At 48.3% G+C, this 17,892-nt stretch overlaps 4 protein-coding genes across 4 annotated transcripts; 2 read left to right on the forward strand and 2 right to left on the reverse strand.

Moving 5' to 3' along the window:
• Window positions 1–2,080: 2,080 nt before the first annotated feature.
• UA08_00749 (hypothetical protein) lies at window positions 2,081–3,856 on the forward strand (the record flags this gene model as incomplete). The annotated part of the gene is made up of 1 exon (XM_020260589.1): window positions 2,081–3,856. One exon carries the CDS (start codon window positions 2,081–2,083, stop codon window positions 3,854–3,856), a length of 1,776 nt encoding a protein of 591 aa, XP_020124434.1.
• A 487-nt stretch (window positions 3,857–4,343) lies between these two features.
• Window positions 4,344–5,814, forward strand: UA08_00750 (hypothetical protein; the record flags this gene model as incomplete). Its single annotated transcript, XM_020260591.1, has 5 exons — window positions 4,344–4,535; window positions 4,596–4,681; window positions 4,749–4,893; window positions 5,036–5,708; window positions 5,774–5,814. The coding sequence occupies 5 exons, from the start codon at window positions 4,344–4,346 to the stop codon at window positions 5,812–5,814; spliced, it is 1,137 nt and encodes a 378-aa protein (XP_020123918.1).
• A 297-nt stretch (window positions 5,815–6,111) lies between these two features.
• UA08_00751 (hypothetical protein) lies at window positions 6,112–8,476 on the reverse strand (the record flags this gene model as incomplete). Its single annotated transcript, XM_020260592.1, has 2 exons — window positions 6,112–8,340; window positions 8,447–8,476. The coding sequence occupies 2 exons, from the start codon at window positions 8,474–8,476 to the stop codon at window positions 6,112–6,114; spliced, it is 2,259 nt and encodes a 752-aa protein (XP_020123917.1).
• A 1,290-nt stretch (window positions 8,477–9,766) lies between these two features.
• On the reverse strand, window positions 9,767–11,603 carry UA08_00752 (hypothetical protein; the record flags this gene model as incomplete). Its single annotated transcript, XM_020260593.1, has 2 exons — window positions 9,767–11,355; window positions 11,411–11,603. 2 exons carry the CDS (start codon window positions 11,601–11,603, stop codon window positions 9,767–9,769), a joined length of 1,782 nt encoding a protein of 593 aa, XP_020123920.1.
• Window positions 11,604–17,892: the final 6,289 nt, after the last annotated feature.

Below are 17,892 nucleotides of genomic sequence, written 5' to 3' on the forward strand. Positions count from 1 at the left end.
GGGGGGGGCAGCAAGTCCGCAGTTCGGCGGATGGACGATGCAGATGCGACTCGCAATTCCAGACGCAGTGGACCCAAGCCCGTAGTACGTTGCTCCGTGGTTGGCTGCAATGCAGGCGAGAAGAGGAGTCGAGTAAGGTGATTGCGGAAGGAAAAGCAAGTTCGGGGCTGGTTTGATGAGTTAGCTAGCAGTAGATTTCTCGGGACCGAAGTAGACATGAACAGCGAATGGGGTTGCTGAAGGCAGTCGATGGACTGGAGATTGTGGCGTTGGAAGGGTTGGACGATGGGGAATTGAGCCTGAATGCCAAATGGTGCGCAGCCTGAGGGTGAAATGCACGGAACGAGCCAGGGTCCGCCATTGGCCAGATCACGGGACAAGCTCCATCGCAGTGATTTTTCTGAGGGATGAGGAAAACTGCGGACAGGGAGGGCCCTCAGCACGCTATGCCCGATTGGGAATCAAGGGCAGGCGGCGCTGTCGCATCCAGCAGCAGCGAAAGATTTATGTATGTATTTGACACGGGGCCAGATGGAGGGCACATGAAAACAGCGGAGTGGCCAACGGCATCTGTGCGGTACTCACCTAATCAGCGCTAGCAATACCGAGCCTGAGCGTACGCGATGAATTGAGTGTCGGAGGAAGAAATCCAAGTGCACCGGGTGGTTTCAAAACGGAAGGTACAGCCAGCAAGCAAGCTCCTGCCCTTGTCATATCAGCCCGGATCAACGTATTTCCGCGATTGTGCCTGCTCCTTGTCGTTCTCCAGCAAGCAAGCCGCGACCTTTACACGCGTTGCTTCTAACAGCAGAGGCTATATCTAACTCAGGTATGTTGTCAACGCCCTCTCTCCGAGTGCAGGAAGGCCTAAATTCATGGATGCTGACTGCACGGCATCAGGAGGTGCTCTGATCAGATTCAGTAAGATGGACCTTCTGGACACCGGTCTCATCATCAAGCCAACAATCTTCACTCTACATGAGTATTTCAGTTGCCTCCGGTATGGCCTGGAAATCCGATACGGCGATTGAAGTGGAAAGTTTAAGAAGGCCCTTGTTAATGTAGGAGCCTCGTTGGACAATGGATTGCTTTGATCGAACATCTCGCCAATGGGAACGTGACGTCCTCGACCTCCAGGTTCTATCATACGAATTTTGCATTGCAGTAGAGCTCTGAATGAAAACCCCGCAGCTCTGAACGTGTCAGAACGAAATCCACTGCGGCCCTACGACCTTGCCTGTAGCAAAGGCCACTCACTTGACGTGTTTACTGTGGCAGATGATGTTGCAGCCAAACAGGTTAAGGAAGATGCGGAATATGATATGTTAGGCAATTAATGACGGTACAGTCTACATGAAGCAGAAACGGGACAGCGTCGAGGAGCTGCCGTTCTGTCTACGGAAGACGTTTGGCAACTATTGCGACGAATATGTGGGAAACTCAAAAGAGCCTTGATTGGGCACACTCATATACGCGTGAAGAGTCTGCGACTGACTGCAAGGTTCACTCCCCAACATGATCTTCATTGCCAGCCCGATAGAAGAACCACACAAAATAAGGTATTTAAGGCTCTAAGGCTTTAAGCACACTCGCTGCAGCATCCCCTTCTGACTAGCTGCACGCACCCCAATGTGAACATTGTGGAGAAGCACCCTGCAGCTAGACCAAACATGGCGATAGTGCCACATTGTCTGACAAAAAAATCTGTGGGTAAGAGTTTCTTCTCCGATTTTTAGCCAGTCAATTCTTTGGGCTTTAGTTGGTCATTGGGCTTATGCTGTAAACAGAGCATTCGTCATGGTCTGAACACTCGTTTTTTGGCGCCAATGTTCGCAATCACTTCCGTAAACGGTATGGGGCGCAGAAAACCAACAGCTCGAATATCGTTGCCTGGATAAGCTTTTCGACAATGCGCATATTTCTACTGATCGCACTCCATAAGCCCCACAACCGCATCCTAAAGCTGAGTCGTAATACCTCGTTAAGTTGATGGCGATGGCCAGTCCACGGCACATAAGTAGCTGGTCCTGTCCCGGCCATGGTACAGCCAGCTCAACTGCCATTTTTTCAGTGTTACACAATGCTTCTTATAACGACTCCTCTCATTTTGTGGACACTGTGTACGTCGAGCCTTGCGCGCTCTGTGCCACCGAGAGACACTGCTCCATCCGTCTACCTCGAAGATGCCGATGTTAGGTTCACAGGAACCTTGTCAGTCGAGACCGAGTCGTTTCTAAATATCCGCTTTGGTCAAGACACAAGCGGCAAAAACCGTTTCATTCCCCCGAAACCATACACATATCCTGCCGGCTCGGTGGTGAATGCAAGTCAATCCGGTGCGGCATGTCCACAGTTACGGGACCCTGATCCAGACTTTCCCATCTTCGCAAACGTCACGAACATCTCTGAAGACTGCCTCACATTGCGAGTTGATCGACCAGTCAACACATCGCCGTTCTCGCGATTACCGGTGCTAGTCTTCATCTATGGCGGCGGCGACACGATTGGGCAAATATACGATCCCATTTACGATCCCACGGCTTTGGTTGCCAGCGCAACTCAAAAAGGCCTCCCAATCATCTACGTGGCAATGAACTACCGTCTAGGTATTTTTGGGTTTGCATCGTCACCGGCGTTAAATGAGACGGATTCGCTGAACTCGGGCCTTCTGGACCAACGTTTGGCCTTGTGGTGGATTCAAGACAACATTGCTGCCTTCGGCGGAGATCCCGACCAGGTCACCATTTTCGGTGAAAGTGACGGCGCGACGGGCGTGGCTCTGCAGATGACAGCGTATGGAGGCAAGGTTCCCAAAGCCCCTTTCCGCAGAGCTATCATGGAATCCGGCGGCGCCACCGCCGATACAGGCACGGCCACGAACGTGGCGGGAGAGCGCACAGCCCAAGTGACGGAATTGGTCAACTGCACCTCTTCAACCAGCAACAGCAGAGAGGAGCTTCGGTGTCTGCAAAAGCTACCCATGTTGAGTCTCTTGAATGCTGCGACCGACATCGAAGCCCAGGTCGCAGGAGCTGGCGGGTTCGACGTCTTCATCCCAACGTCGCCGTCGTCCTTCATTCCCGATAGCCCGTCGACGCTGCTCAAGACAGGCCAGTTTGTCAGGGATATCGACGTCATCTCTGGCTGGGCTGAAAATGACGGGGCTTTCTTCACCCCCACAGAGCTTTATTCCTCGTCCGACGTCGCTGCATTTCTGGCTGAAACCTACCCGAGCCTCACGAATTCCTCAATCGAGGAGGCCCTAGCGCTCTATCCCATCTCGCAGTTCTCCAACGACACTTCGGTCAATCCCCCAATTAATGCGCAGTACTTCCGTGCTAGTCAAATGATACGCGATTGCCAGATGACATGTGTGAGTCTGCTAACGGTACAGACCAACGCCCAGTACGCGAGCGAACCCGGTGTTTCGAGCTATCTGTACGCGCTGAACCAGACTGTGTTCACTGCATTCCTTGACGCGGAAGGTGTGTCATACTACGGAGTCCCTCATTTCAGCGACATCCCTTATATCTTCAACGAAGTTTCGACCGATCCAGATTTCGCTCCGATAGCCACGGCATCGGATGTTCAGCTCGCCTCGGAGATGAGCACCAGCTGGGCCTCGTTTGCGACCTTCGGCAATCCATCGCGCGTCAATGGCACCATCACTGGATGGTCGCAAGCCTTGCCGGCCGGCAGCGGCTCTTGGACGTCCTCTTATAACCTACAGGTCATTGGTGGTCCAGACAAACGACTCGCAAGCACCGGGTCTGAACCGCGAGATTACAATGAAGATATTGTGCAGCGTTGTGCTTTCTGGAACTCGCCAGAGGTGCTTGCTGCGATAGGCATATAGCCTCGGATTTTGTACATTATATTCAATTGCGAGTATATGGCTTTTGATATAGCCTCCCCGGGCTTTCATGTTGTTTATCTCCCACAGCAGTGTCAAAAGTCAAAATTTTATATGATGTAGACTGAAATTAATGATGCATCCACCCGTCACGAATCTCCATGTTCTCTTTCTCGTTACAGTCGATGTCGCACTGAAGATATACTACCTAGGTAATGTATCTGATCAGCATGGATCAGCGCAAAATGATGCATACCATGGCAATCAGAGCCAATGAGTCGTCTCTTTTCCCCACAGTCGCCAGCGATCTATTGATCCACTAGTTTCTCCGTCGTACCAGTCCCTCTCGGTTCACGTTCTCGGTTCTCGGTAGTTACTCCTTCTCATCTACTGTCAAGGTATCGTCTCTTAAGATATCTCTTAGTACATACAGAGAAGGCCTTATTCCAGACTCAAAAACTCTTCCATCAAAAGAAAAGAAATAGCAAGAATGGCCCACAAACCCCAGCAAGTTGCCGCTCTCATAGAGCAAACCCCTAACCCTAGGTCCCAAAACCCCAACTCTTTACCCTGGGACCCCAGCAACGACATCTTCCCACGACGCCACGAGCTGCCCACGTCGATTCCTCATCATGTCGGGGCCCCCAAAGATGCAGCTTGGGTGTGGGGTGAGAATGATTATGTATGTGTCTGTCTCTCCGGCATGAAGAAAGTATGCGCTGACTACCTAATAAAATGATAGAAAGGACGAATAAATCTGCTCACCGCGCAGCGCGTAGCAAACGCAGCAAAGAGTGAGATCAGAACTGGGCAGACGGTTCGATTGGAGTATGTAAACCCACTCAGGTCATTGATAGCACGCGTACCTAAGCGTCATGCTAATGAATGACTCAAGCCTCCCCTTACAAATCCCATCATCGCCGGCATTTGGCCGGAAATCGGCAACTCATCGAGTTGTTGATTTAGGGGGGATTGCTTATGATGATATCATTGACAATATGAACCCGCAAAGTGGGAGTCAGTGGGATGGATTTCGACATGTTTGTTCCCTCTGTATCTTCTCTTCTATCGCATACTGAGTGAGGAATGGTTAGTTCGCGCATGTCAAGAGTGGCTTGTTTTACAACGGGGTTGGTGAAACATTCCTATGAGCAAGGCTCATCATGACTGATATAAAAACAGACAAAAACATCCGACATCGTCGCCCCAGACGCCCCAGATTCCAAATGTAGCATTCACCACTGGTCCTCCAGCTCGTCTACCGTCAGCCATGACCACACAACAACAACAACAGGAGGAATATCCGGCCGCGCCATTTTGCTCGACTACTGGAGTTATGCGGAGTCCACGCCGGGAAAGTTATATGACCCATATACCGGCCACGCCATTCCATTCAGCGACCTGCAAGCCTGCGCTGCTGCGCAAGGAATCAACCTCCTACCGGCCCGCGACGGGGGCGATGTCCAAGTTGGCGACATCCTCCTCATCAGATCCGGATGGGTATCGCGATACCATTCACTGACGGACGAGCAGCGACACAAAGCCGCTTCTAGACATGTGCATGTATTTGCTTCCCAGGTGACGGGGAAAGAGGAAGTCCAAGAATGGGCCGGGATCAAACAAGAACAAGCGACCCTCGACTGGCTACATGACTGCTACTTCTCTGCTGTGGCCGGTGACGCGCCCAGTTTTGAGCGCTGGCCAAGCCAGGTGGACTGGTTGTTTCATGAGTATGTGCTTGCGTTGTGGGGGATGCCGCTGGGCGAAATGTGGGATTTGGAGGAGTTGGCGGCGCTGTGTAGGAGGGAGAAAAGATGGACTTTCTTTTTGTCGAGTGCGCCGGATGTGGTTTATGGTTTGTCGTTATCTCTTTCTTATTGATGGAACTTGCGTATGCTAACGTTGCTGTTGTTCGTATAGGAGGTGTAGGCTCGCATCCGAATGCGACGGCGATTTTCTAAGTTGACGTTTTACGGATTTTATCATCACGAGAACCTACTATAAATAGACAGGTCCAGGGAATAATTGAGCCTAAAAAAGTAGAAATCTTGATTACATAAAGGAGAAATACTCCTGCATACAATCAAAATAGTCATCAAAAAAATAAAAATAAAATAAAAAACCTCCATCATTATCATCGTGAAATCCGCTCAAGTCGATAAATCACAGAGAAACGAAACCAAATGGGGATTGTAAAAAAAAGGAATTGTATCATTCATGAGCCATACTCGTGGAACAGAAGAAGAGGCATAAGCAATTCAGAAGATATCCTCCGGCCAAGAAAACTCCTTCGACGGAACTCTCGGCTTCAAAACAGCTTTCATCCCCCTCGTAGTAATCTTACTACTACCATTATCTCCTGACAACAACTCCTGCGGAACGGGTGGGACAGGCGGGATATTCTCGTCGTCGTCACCATAATAAGTCCGTCCTCTTTTCTTTTGCGCGGATGATGTAGGTGTAGATGACGCGTTGTTTCCTTCTTGTTCCTGAAGATGATTACTGGTTGTTTTCTCGTCTTTTTTGCTATCGCTGTTGTTCTTAATCGCACTTTGGTTGGCTACCTGGCGCAAATTGCGAGACGACTGCTTGGCTTTCAGACGTTGACTCGCCTTGGTCGTCAAACTGGAGGCTCGCTTGTCTCGCGTTGATCGAAGTTTATTACGCACACGTTTAGCTGCTGTGGTGCTTCTAGGGGAGTTGTCATCGTATGCCTTACCGCAGTCGGCGTCATAAACTTCACAATCCATATCATCATCGACGTTGTGATGCATCATATTGACCTCAGTTTCAGAGTCATCTGCAGCTACGGCCGCAATCGGTTGTCTACGCTTGCGTGACAGGCTGTCAACAGGTGGCCACATCGCACTCTTGTGGCTAGCTCCTCGCTTTATGGTATCAGACTCTGTCTCAGTCTCGAAGGGATTGTGAACATGCCCGTCGTCGAGAAGCCTCTCTGAGAGAATGGTAGGCAGAGCGCTAGGCCGACTGTGCTCGTCATCGACACAGATAGTCGGTATTGTCGGTAGATGTTGACAATGATTTTCGTCGGCCAAGTCAGACAAGTCGACGAATTCTCGCAGCTCTCGTCGAGCTCGCAGTAACTTGTCTTCCAGATTGCTGACTCTTTTCAGCAATTTGGCCTGTCTATTCAGCTCTTTGCGCGACTGTCGTCGCTCCATATTTCGATGTGAGTTGTGGTTGTGCTCGTCCTCTCGGTCAGACGGCGGTATGCCCATAGGAGACGCATCACGAAATCGTATCGCCGGGATGCTAAGGTTTGAGGTGCGCTTCCGCAATTCAGAGAAAGATTTGAACTTTGAAACCCCCTTCTCGGCACATAAAGGAGTGAGCGCTTCTTCCCTGGCTCCAGGCGCAGCAACAAGAGTATCGTCCTGTGAGATCCGGCTCTCATTGGCTACCTTGTAGCCCATCTTCTCTTGAATCGCTTTCCATGTTTCATCGGCGATGCCAGCATCAACTTTGTTGTTGCTGTTGTAATTAAAGTTGGTATTGGCATAGGAACAAGTAGTACCCGTGCCCTTGTAGCCAGACTTTTTCAATTCAGCATAGGCCTGCTCTGCCTTGATCTGTCTTTGCTTCATGATTTCCTTCTGTGACTTGGCACCACCGGCGTCTTGCGAGTTTCTCCAAAGCTCGGGTTTGTTGGCACCGCGGGATCCAAAGGGATGAAAAGCTGAGGCTATAGCCTTCCCAAACCGGAATATTCCTGACGATCTTTTCTCTAGAGTCTTCTTCTCTCCACCCGCAGCGGCGTCAGAATGTGACAGGTTATATCCCTGGTTCTGGTCCTGAATCTGATCGTCCCGAAAGAAAATGCTTGGCGGCTTCTCGCTAACTCGATCATTCATACTTCCTTCGATGAATCTTGAGCGTCGAATGCGCAGCACCGGCGCGGCGGATCTTGCACGTGGTGATGCCGAATTCGTGCCTTTGGTTTTTGCTTTTGTCTTTGTAGGCGTTGGGGTGGGCGTTGGGGTGGCCCTTCGTGCACTCAGATCGATCTTCATGCCATTCTCATCGTATGCAATCTCATTTTGCAGCGGCCAGCCATTCGATCTCCCACGCTTAGCCGAATGCACTTGTTCTGCTCCAGCAGCAACAACAGCAGCATCCCCTTCTGTCTCCGTCTCCGTCTTTGCCACTGTGCTCTGCTGCTGGTGCTGCTCGACATCTGACTCCTCATCCGCATCATCGAATCTTCCTGACATGTCAGAAGTGGCGTCTGTCGACTCTGAATCTGACAATTCTTCGTCTGGCGACAATTTGCGCTTGTGATGGCCCAAACTATTGGGGGCAGCCATCATGCTAAAACTACGGCTGTCGTACGTATCTGTGTCGGAAAGAAGATCATCGGCGGTATTGTGGCTGTCATCGAGCACGAGCGATTTCTGAAGCAGCGGGTCAGCCTGGAGCGGGTCGAATTGGAGCTCGACGTCAATGTATGGAAGCGTGTGATGTGGATGCTGATGAGTCCGTGATTAGTATGATATATCACTTAAAATTGATAACATGAAAATGACATGGCATATTTGATCGGGAGGGGAAAGAAAAAAAAAAAAAAAAACAAACCTCCGCAGCATCCAAGTGTTGTCTTTCCATGGCAAGGTAAGAGAAGGGTGCTTTGGTTGCGACTTACCAATATGAACAGAGAAGAGAAAAGGGAAAAGGAACGGAAACAAAGGAACGGAAAGCGTCTCTCGTCAGGAAATTAAAAGAATTAAGGCCAGAATGTACAAAGAATCGAGAATGAACAAAACAATACGGATAATATGAAGGGATGAGAGGATGGTATGGGATGGTTTTGTGTTTGTTTACATTTGCCGATAAGATAACCCGGTCACGAGACCGGCAACGGAGCCCTAAGTCATCACGGCATGCACCGTTTATTTACCTCTTGCATACTCCCCAATGAGTGAATAACTGAAATATATACGATGTACAACATATAAATATATTTATAAATATCTGTGTAGGCCAATAGATAGTGAGTCCAACTACCTGACTCTTTTGCTCTACTATACATCTCTCTTTTCTCCCTTCATACCAACCCGAAACACCCGCATAACTAGTACGTAGATAGTGTTCTACGCAACTCAAAATCTCAACCATAAAATGAGTAATATTGTATATAGCTAGTATATGCAACTGTCGCAAGTCAATCAATCACAGATAGACAAGATAGGATGGCATGAAATGCATGCATGCTTTGATACTGAATGCCCATGTAGAGAAAAAGATGACAGGAAGAAAGATATGCAAGACAATACCTTCTTTAGAGGAAAATGAGAATGAAATTGAAAGGAATCAAAAATCACACACAGAAGATATGTGAAAAGCAAAGAAGCCAACAACAGCAGCAAACTGAACCAAAGCGTTGTCACATAAGAAATGATTTCTCGTACAAGAGAAGAAAGAAGATAGCAGAGGGAATGTAGAAGAATAGAGGGGGAAAAAAATGGGGGAAAAAAAATATGCCGACAAGGCGAGTCATACTGCTTGCTATGCAGTGTATAATGTATAAGAAAGGTAACCACGCAGAAATTGAAGAAAAATGAAGCAGACTCCATAAACATGTACAGGAGAAGAAGTTGTGCCAACACAAAAAGGTTTCTTACAAAACAAACAATTCGATATCAGTAAAACATGATTGAGAACGAATTTGATGGTTTAGTTAGGAGACATCAAGGCAAGTAGCAGTCCACATGACATATCCTAAATCCTGAAACCAAGATCCATTCCAAAACTTGAATAGTAAAAAAGGAAAATAAACAACAAGCACCATCGTAGTCTCTGGTATATTCCGTTGATAAAAGTAGAAATGGGGAGAACAAAGAAAACAATACACCGTTTTTCCCTGTCATAATTCGATATACTCTATATATATATATATCAAACTGCAAGCTGGAGCTTGCTAGACATCCTGCCGTCTGCACGTCGATATTCCATCTGTGGACGGTCCCATTGTGGTTCTTCTACTTCGAGCGCTCCACGTTTCGTCATGGGTCCGGTAGGAGTAGGACCACTGCTATGGTTGTTGATGTTGACTCCGGCGTAATCATTCTCCGCCGAACGGACACTCTTGTGATGTGCAATAGCGTCGTAACTGCCAAACGAGTCCTCGTGGGATCTTTTTGCGAGCGAAGTCTCAATTGGGTAATAAGACGGTCTCCGTTGATGCAGGTTATCAGAAGGATGCTGCGAGGAAGAATGTGGCGGCGGAGGAGGAACGGAAGATGCAAATGAACTGATGGGCGGGAGCATGATTGACGAGGACGGCGTGCGCGAGCGCTGGGGTGCAGTTTGTGATGTCGGTGTTGATGCTGCTGAATGGTAGTTTTCCGAAGACGGAGTGCCCACAGCTGGTTCCACTGGTGCTGGGTTTAGGATGGATGGCAGGTTGTGAGAACGCGTAGGATATGATATTTGGACCGACTCATGCTCTGATGAGCTTGACGGATGGCGGGAGTGCGGCAATGAAGCGTGCGATGAATAGGATTTTGGTGTAGAAGAACCAGGAGTATAAGCACGATGTGGAGGTGGAGGTGGTGCAGCTGGCAATGGTGGAGCTTGGTATGATGTTGGTGTAGATCCAAATGTCAGATATCCAGGTGCACCTGAAGACAAAGTAGACGGAGGCGGTGGTGGGGGGGCAGGATGAGAGTGCTGGTATGGACTTGGTGCCACTGGTGGCGGCGGTGGTACTGGGTGATGAGTGTGGTATGCAGAGTACTCATGGCTAGAAGAATCTCGACGCGGCGTCTGTGGATAAGCATACGGTGGCTCAACTGCGCTGGCCGTGCTGGCCGACCGAGGGCGCTCAACCGGTGTGGGAGTGGCGTAACGCGATGATGACCGGCCGTAACGGTCTTCATCATATTCCCCATAGTCCTTGCTGCTCTTCTCACCACGTCTTCTCATACGTACATCACGACGAATACGCACACGGCAGCCTTGTTCGGCGACAACCCGACTGAGCGAAGTGCTGGTAGCCAGTCCTGGGAACTTCTTTGCACTATACACCTGAAAGGGGGCGGATTTGACCTCCAGTCGGAAGTTTAAGAACGACTTTGGTGCCGTGGGTTTGCCGGAGGAGGCCTGGCTTTGTGGAGAGGGAAGAGGAGTGTCCTTGTCGGCATCCTTTGCGTCCTTCACTTCTTCATACAGGTTGAAGTTGAGGCGGTAGAAACCTTCGTGACGAACGGACAAGTCGGGGAAGATGAAATAGCCGGCTTGAGCAGGCCGGTCCAAGTAAGCAATGCCTGCAACTGGTACGCCAGTAAGCACAGGGCAGTTGGGAGCCTGACCGGAAACACGACCTTGGGCGATAGGCCGCGCATTCTCCAACGTCGCGAAGAGGAAGAAGTTGGCATTGTAAGCAAAGGTGATGTCGGTCTTGCTCATGTCATTGTCAACATCGGATTCGTAAACACGCAACTCAACCACCGGGGGAGGATCAACAGGGCGACGGTCGGCAGACGCTGTAGAAAATGTTAGCAATGAGTCCTTGTCTCTGGGGTGTGTTGATTTCCTTACACTTTGCACCCGCACCACAGGCACGAGCTCTTTCAGGTTGCTGGATAACCTTCAAGTTGTAGGTTATCCTCTTTCCTTCTCGGCTGATACGGCTGAACGAGTGTTCAGTCTCGTTAACCGGCGTCAAGAGCCCTGGTCTCGACGCAGCTGTCATCTTGATCTTATTGTTCAAAGCCACGTTGTTAGAAGACATGGTTTCAGAGCCCGATCGCCTGTAGGCTTTTGTCGCGATGAGATGAGCGCGAGAAGGGAGCGAAGGGACGTCGGAGCGAGTATGTGGCACGGTAAGTATAATCGAGCCTGGCACTGCCTTGCACTACCGTGATTCCATACGTTCTTGTGTTTTCCCTCGAGTCCAAGTTCCGTCCGAACGGTTTGTCTTTGTGTCTGCGGATGACGATGCGATGTTGTCGACAGGCCTCTCCCCTAATTTCTGTATAACTTCTTGTTCTCCCCTGTTTTGCTTTCCCACTTCCACTCTTGGTTTCCTTCCTCTCTTTCTCTCACTCTCTCACTTCTCACCACCGATATCCCGCCAATGCAGGATGGGAACAGTGACTGTGTCCAAGACGAAGGCACATGGGATGGATGGGAAGAAGAGTAGTCGGAAGAAGCTAAGTCGCAGACTGCATGGCGGAGTGGTAGCAGCAAGGCTAGTTGCAGAAGGAGATCGTTCGTCAGAGTCGTATAACTAACTAGCAACATGGTAGGTAACGCACGGAGTCTTTGCAGATTGCAAGACCGAGCCGAGGGCACGGACAGACTAGTACGTGTGTAATTACAAGACGAAGAAACGCCTTGGCCCAGGGTGAGGTTGACTGGTGGTGGGTCCACCTAGCGTGTGTAATAATGTATGTATTGTGTATTTATGCATGGCCCTATGTCCTTTCGAATATTGGGGACGAGGCTACGTATGTACGTATCATATGCTCCGGGCCGAGTCTGAATAATATACGATAGTCTGTCAATGCATTCAATAAGTCTCCGTTTAGGTACTGAGCCATGGGTTGTGAAGATCGTCCCAGAGGGCAAAGATTGCAGAGGTTGTAAATAGTACTGGAGACCTACGGAGCAGGCGGTCCCGGCATGAGGGCGCCGGGGAGACAATGCAGCCGGATCAGGCGATTGGCTGCAGACGACCCGCCTTCCTCAGCGGGGAGCCCCACCCATCCTTTCTGTTCTTCTACAAGGCCCTGTCCGGAGACGAGCCAATCAAAGTGCAGAACAGCCGGACAGCCAGTGGGACTGGCCGTTCAGGGGTGGAGAGAGGGGCAGGCCTTCCCTTATACGGCACTGGGTCTGCTGAGGTACCAGCTTTTGCAAGAAGAAAAGCAAACCTTATAACGGGTGCTTCCTGAATCCTGCGACGTACTACGGAGTAGACCGTCCTATCATCCTGAAGAACGAAGGGCAGGGACTCGGCGTTCCCGCAGGATTAGCTTATACGTAGTCCTAAGTCTAGCAAATGGTGCAGGATTAGTGGGCTAGCCACATTTTCATAAAATTGACAGAAAATCTACGCATTCATGTCCATCGAGGAAATACTACGGACTACTCCTTTGGCATGTTAGTATGGAGATCTTTCAAATCTAAACTGTAAGGCAAAGGCATGTGCTTGGGTTTATAAACGAAGTGCATACGCTCTTGATTCTACCACGCGTCGCACGGAGTACATAAAATCATCAGAATCAGAAGAAGCAACTTCAAGTTTAATGTTTCAACGTATTGACTTTTTAGTGAAGAACTAGTAGTATTTATCCGTACACAACGGTACGGCAAGATCGTCAGGCTAAGCGAGGCCGGGTGGTGCTCCCAGCCCGTCGTCACGGGTCAGTTGACGCAAGCTGATTGGGCCAAACCTTCCGTCTCGAAGGGCCAACTTCCGGAAACGGAAAGCGCTTGGTCCAGTCATGTGTAAGTCTGGCTGTCAGCGTCGTACACCGTACCGCTAACCCCGATCTAGCCTGGTCTAGCGGGAAATTTCTCCTCAGGTTGTCTTAGTCAGTCTGGACGGAAGCACTGACTCGTTGCGCTCCCATATTCATATTCCCAGGCGTTCGGGTCTGCGGCGTGTCCGAGCGGCGAGCGCCATCACGGGTTTTCTTCAGCCTATTAGTATTCCAGAATCCAGCCATCTCGGCGCTGTCTCGGCCATAGTCATCGTTAACTAACCACTGAGAAGCAGCATCTACCCGGTGGGAGATTATTCTCCCTTTCCTCATTTCCCCTGCAACAGAGCTACATCCGGCTCCCGTATATGTACGGAGGGATGGGCTTAAGTCGGTACCCGAGCAGCGAGCACGGTAGCAAATCAGTGAATTGAGAAGAGGGAAATTCTCCGAGTTGCTGCATCGCGGGAAATGCTGGTGGAGTCTAAGCAGCGTTGCACTGTGATAGTCGATACGGTTACACCTTAAAGCACAAACTTCCAGGCAAAGTTTAAGCGGGACGAATGCGCGGCGATTACGTATAAAGTTAGGTTGTGGGATGCAGGGCAGGATTTTGTGATGGATTGATTTTTCGACTTTCTTTTTTCCTCTCTTTTTCTTCTCTCAATGCTACGTAGCACTGTACGATCAACAATAGAGACAGAGGGCCCGAAGGAAAAAAGCAAAGAAGGCCCAAGAAAAGTCTCAAAAATGAGAGGTCAACACGCACTAACTGTAAACGGTCTAGCTGGGTACGTCGTGCGTCACTTTGGTACTACCTAACTAGCCTTTTGCCGTTAGTGGGCTAGTGAGCGGAGCACCCGAGAGTTTATTAAATTGGCCACTAAATCGAGATAACCCAAACTTTAATACTGCGCTAGTCTACATTCATCATCGAACTCGACATCATTCCTCTGCGCTTCTGAAGTAGACCTTGTTTTTTACTGGTTTCTTATTTGTCCCTGTGATGCCTGCGACCCTGCAGTGGCCACTAGCCATGGCCACGCGGAAATCCGTTTCTTCTCATGTCTTTTTCGACTGCACTTTGCTATCGGTCAGACCAGATTGCTCATCGATTTCTGTAGAACTGAAAATTAGCAATATTGAGGTTGACTACACCGCACACTTGACCAAAAGATGAGATTTTTATTTTTGGTAAATTATGCACGGAGTCCGGGCTACATAACGTATCAGAAAAGAATCAGGAATGATCCACTATTTCCCATACAGTCAGCATCGCTGTGCATGGAAGACAGTTCCACGGTTACTCTTTACCAGAATCAGGATTAATGCGTGCTTAGCTCCAACATTTACAAGTGATATCGCTTCTGAGTACTCTGCCCTATATTTATGATGGAGATCCAATAGCCATTCTACCTGCAGCCAGTTTATCAAAATTCTTCGGCATTGCCTAACTTTTGAGGGGATGACTTTAGGATCTATATCTATGTCGCATAATATTCAAATAGATTGATTAACTGAATATTCAATTCGACGGATCGCTAGATCTGTGGACAAAGTCATTGACATTATTTATTGTCATTGTCATTGTCATTGTCATTGTCATTGTCATTGTCATTGTCATTGTCATTGTCATTGTCAAATTATTATCGCGGTGGCTAAATGTAAACTCCCCGCGACCCTGAAGTCTAAATTTTACTTGATAAATAGCTTCCTTGCTACGCATCTCTCTCAGTTATGATCAAAGATTTCAACGGTGGCGTTTTAATACATATATCCGCTAGGTAGATATATACTCCGTACGATTGTACGAATAGAATCTGTGTATCACCGTATCGCGGAATAAAATACCGGATGATCGGCCTGACACATACGAACGCGCTAGTCCGTTTCAAGTGTATTCCATTTTCGGCCAGGTGCGTACAACGTCTAACCCTGTGGCCAATGATATGCCGTCAAACAAGATGCCATCGCATGACTGAGCATCAAACGTTCTGTCTATGTTTCTACTTAATATATATCGTCAGTAACATCCTATGCCAGACTTTGTCCCCACACCTCTACCTTGAGACTTGGTGCTACGTTTTCTTCATCAGGTCGCACTCGTATACCTACTGGGCCCTGGCTCGGATAGAATAAAGAAATCTTGTTAGTAAATAAATACCTTATGCAAGACATCAGGTCAGCCCTGTCGTTTTCTAGGGACCCATGACTCTGGCTTAGGCTCGAGGCTGAGGGGTATGTGTGGTTTACTACCTATGGACGGAGTATGGAGTATAATATGTGACTACGCACTTAGAAGGCCTGTCCTTGTCCTTGCAGACCGTTATTCCGGCACATCGGTTGATGGGCCCAACGTTGACGTTGTCCATGGCCCAGTACGACGACCTCAATTACTCCGTAGCTTTTGTATAATTATGGGTGGAAGTGGGTTACGTTACGTACGTGCTTTATATCTGACGCAAGCACATGCCTAAACGGTTTTCTTGTCCAAAGCCCGACTGACCCGCTGCCGTTTAAAAACTTGAGGCTTATTTCTAGATCCACTCACCTTATGAAGTGGATAAGTAACTGCTCCGACTAACAGCGGTCTCACACAGACCTCTATATCTAGGGACTCATATTACTCCATAATCCATTTATTAAGCCTCGCACAACGTTTGCACCATAGCAAACCAAGCTATAGTTGATGCAGTGGCAAAAGCATAAAGTAAACCTTATGATAAATATTGCGAATTGGCCCCCTACCCTGCAGTGACATGAAAAGATGATCTATCACAGGGTGCTCTTTGCCCAAGCTGATAGTGCTACGTAATCGCAACTATAAACTCCACGCCGGGAACCGTTTATAATTGTCCGTGCATTTGATTTCATTTATATACTTAGGTAGGTAAAAGGAAATTCTAGTCAAGTCTGACTACGGAGTCGGAGAGTGTCCTCGTCCCGGTGTTAAATAGCGATTGACACAAACAAGTTGTAAGTTATAACCCCCGAGTAACTAGACTGATCACATATCAAGAGCTTTAGCCTTGGAAAGCCTTTTAAAGTTTACAGGGCAGTCGCCTAGTTACTTCAATTAAGTCGGTAGCTTCAGCTGACACTAGCATGGCAGCCTGGAGCACGAGCACTATCTGGGCTTTGTACCAGACCCTGAGCTCGCATAGAATGCATACCTAGGTAACTTGATCCACGGATATATCTACATTCATGCACGGAGTAGAACTATATCATATACACCGGGCCAACTAGGTACATGACTCAGTTGCATCGTTCAGCTGCAAGGCTGTGCCCAGCCGCTGGAATCTCGATTTAGTCCTACACGGTCAGATCCTGGAGGCTGGTAATACATGTGCACAATGTGACGAGCGAATAAATATATTCTCCGATGTTCGTATTCAATGCATCCATGCATCCTGCGAATGACAAATCATTGCGCAAAACGGTATCGAGGTAACATACCTGTAAAAAATCTCAGTTCATGCAATTCCATCATAAGTTCTCCCGTTTCCATATTACATATGCAGCTGCATTGCATTGCGTCGAGAGGAGACCAGATACCGCGCATAGCCGTCTGTATGATTGATAGGTAGATGTTTGATACGCATGATGCAGCGATCGATGATCATGAGCTGTATACGCGCTATCCGTCAAGTACGTAGCTGATCACTTCCAGAGCTCCTTTCTTTATGCAGTTAGGCTAGGCAATGTGAGCAGATTTGTTTTGCGACGTCCTACGGAGTGCCTAAATAGGTAAAGATACCAGATCGATGTCTCGGTTAGTAGGTGCTAGGTATATGACTGATCAATTTTCGCCATATGGCAGACGTTGACAGACATGATTCAAAATTGGGCAATGCTTATTATCGATGCACCTTTGTTTATGGTTTCGTTGGTTGGTTGATTGCTTTCTTGATCTGGGATAACCCTAATCTGGACTCTGCTTCCGAATCAAATCAAATATACGAAATACGATGGCACTGTCCTCCTCTGATGCTCTCGGCAAATTAATAAATTCCAAAAATATATTGGCCTCGAACAGTCTATTGTACCCTATATATATGTAACTTGGTCGGAAACATGTTGTAGATCAATTATTATCGACCGCGTAGTGTTATGTAGCTCATTACTTAGCAGGGGATAAAACTCTTAGTTATATGCAATGGTCCTTCTAGTTATTAATTCCGTAGACACTAAGACTTAATATTAATTACATTTTCCCTTGGATAGTAAATAACCTTTAACCTTGCAACTAGAACGGCTCGATACATCCATCCCTGCGCATATGTATCTTGACAGCTGTCAGCGCCTGTGATAAATCATTATAGTCTGGGTTTTGGTCTTTTGTGAAAGGTAAACATCCAGTTCTGGCACCCTTTTACTAGTATTATATTAATGCTACGTGTTATTACTAGGTTAGAAATCCTCCCGGATCCCTCTTCCCGGATCCGCGGACGGTTGAATACGACGTTTCCCTAGTAAACACGGAGTTTTATCCTTGTTAATGTTAGGTTATAATAGCCAGTTGGCTCTGCTCCAGTACCATGCCAGGGTCTTGCACATTGGAAGATACGTTGATTAGAATGCAGTCGTAGT

This window comes from Talaromyces atroroseus (assembly GCF_001907595.1).
Source record: "Talaromyces atroroseus strain IBT 11181 chromosome Unknown scaffold_0, whole genome shotgun sequence".
Taxonomy (NCBI): domain Eukaryota; kingdom Fungi; phylum Ascomycota; class Eurotiomycetes; order Eurotiales; family Trichocomaceae; genus Talaromyces; species Talaromyces atroroseus.